We start from the raw sequence: 1,815 nt of genomic DNA on the forward strand, positions 1-1,815 counted from the left end.
AAAGTATTACAAAGGGTATTACATATGTGTCCTTTTTTTCCCCGCCCTTGACAATCCCCTGCCCTCCCTTACCCCCCAGTGTCTTATGTCCATTAGTTATGCTTATATGCATGCATACAAGTCCTTCGGTTGATCTCTTACTCCCCTCCCTTCTGCCCCCCAACCCTCTCTGGCCTTCCCACTGCAGTTTGACAATCAGTTTGAGGCAGCTCTGCCTCTGTATCTATTATTGTTCAAAAGTTTGTAATGGTCTTTATTATCCATGAATGAGTGAGATCATGTGGTATTTTTCCTTCATTGACTGGCTTATTTCACTTAGCATAATGCTCTCCAGTTCCATCCATGCTGTTGCAAATGGTAAAAGTTCCTTCTTTTTTATAACAGCGTAGTATTCCATTGTGTAGATGTACCACAGTTTTTTAATCCTCTCATCTGCTGATGGGCACTTAGGCTGTTTCCAAATCTTATCTATGGTAAATTGTGCTGCTATGAACATAGGGGTGCATATATCCTTTCTGATTGGTGTATCTGAGAGATGCAAATCAAAACAACAATGCAGTACCTTCTGACACCTGTCAGAATGGCTATCATCAACAAATGACAAATAACAAGTGCTGGCGAGGATGCGGAGAAAAAAGAACCCTCGTGCATTGCTGGTGGGAATGCAGACTGGTACAGCCACTGTGGAGGACAGTATGGAGTTTCCTTAAAAAGACTAAAAATGGAACTCCCATTTGACCAAGTGATCCCACTTCTAGGAATATATCCCAAGAAACTGGAGACATGTAATATCTTTTGATTAAGCTCTCAATATGCCTTTGCCAGCACCTTGGTTTTGGCCCGTTGAAACTGATTTTGGACTTCTGACCTTCGGAACTGCCTGGAGAATAAGGCACCAAGTTGTGGTAATTTATTATAGCTGCCACAAGAAACTAAAACACCAACCAAGCACTTTTTCTTTTTAGTTACGTGCTTTTTGGTTCACTTTCTGAGTTTCTTGGGTTTTTTTGCCTAGTGTCCAACGCCTATTTAAATTGCCAACCCCACCCCCATTTTATAGTTGTTTATGGCAAGAGCTGTTACTCCATCGTAACCTGGAAGCAGCTGATTCCACACGTTACCTCAAATAATAAAAGTTCAACTTCCTCCAAGGCAACCGTTGTTAAGTACCCGCTGGAAGGTTGTTTTGGGGGTTGGGGGAGACAGTTTAATTTCTTTCAGTGTTTCCTTATATCAATTTGGATAATTTGTAGAATTCACTAATATTAACTTAGAAGTAAATAAGAATTATGGCTATAATAGTAACTGACAGTGTCTGATAATACTGTCTTAATCCTTTTAAGAAAAAGAAAACAGCATTTGTGAACTTGCTTTCCAGCAATTGTCATGAGCTTGGCTCAAAAAAATCTTATACTCACTCCCCTGCCACCCCCTCCCCCCTCAAAAAAAAAGAAAATGAAAAACTTAAGTAAAATTCTTTGCTGTGTTATTTTTATAGAAAACTCAGAAAAAGAAGGCGTTTCATGGCAAAAGAAAGAAATCAAGAAGCGAAGCCATGGACTCAGGTACAGAAGAGTGGGTTATGTTTGACAGCTACTCAATAATTCCATTTAAAAATCCTTAGTTCCTTATAGTAGTTAAAAACATGTGACTTTGGAGTAACTTTTTTCCCCAGCATCTATCATGAAAATTTTCAACAAACAGCAAAGGTGAAATATTTTACAATATATCTACACTAATAAAAGAGAACTATGGTAATTAGCGTACGACCGCTACCCTTCCCATTGGCTAATCAGTGAGTATATGCAAATTAAC

The 1,815-nt window shown here is 39.0% G+C and overlaps 1 protein-coding gene across 1 annotated transcript in view; it reads left to right on the forward strand.

The window, feature by feature from the left end:
- CENPU (centromere protein U) overlaps nucleotides 1–1,815 on the forward strand; it is a 30,382-nt gene that overhangs the window by 15,999 nt on the left and 12,568 nt on the right. Inside the window, exon 7 of the mRNA XM_014531417.1 lies at nucleotides 1,499–1,565. Coding sequence (XP_014386903.1) covers nucleotides 1,499–1,565 — 67 coding nt within the window. The remainder of the gene's footprint in view (nucleotides 1–1,498; nucleotides 1,566–1,815) is intronic.

Source organism: Myotis brandtii, unplaced genomic scaffold (assembly GCF_000412655.1).
Source record: "Myotis brandtii unplaced genomic scaffold, ASM41265v1 scaffold802, whole genome shotgun sequence".
Taxonomy (NCBI): domain Eukaryota; kingdom Metazoa; phylum Chordata; class Mammalia; order Chiroptera; family Vespertilionidae; genus Myotis; species Myotis brandtii.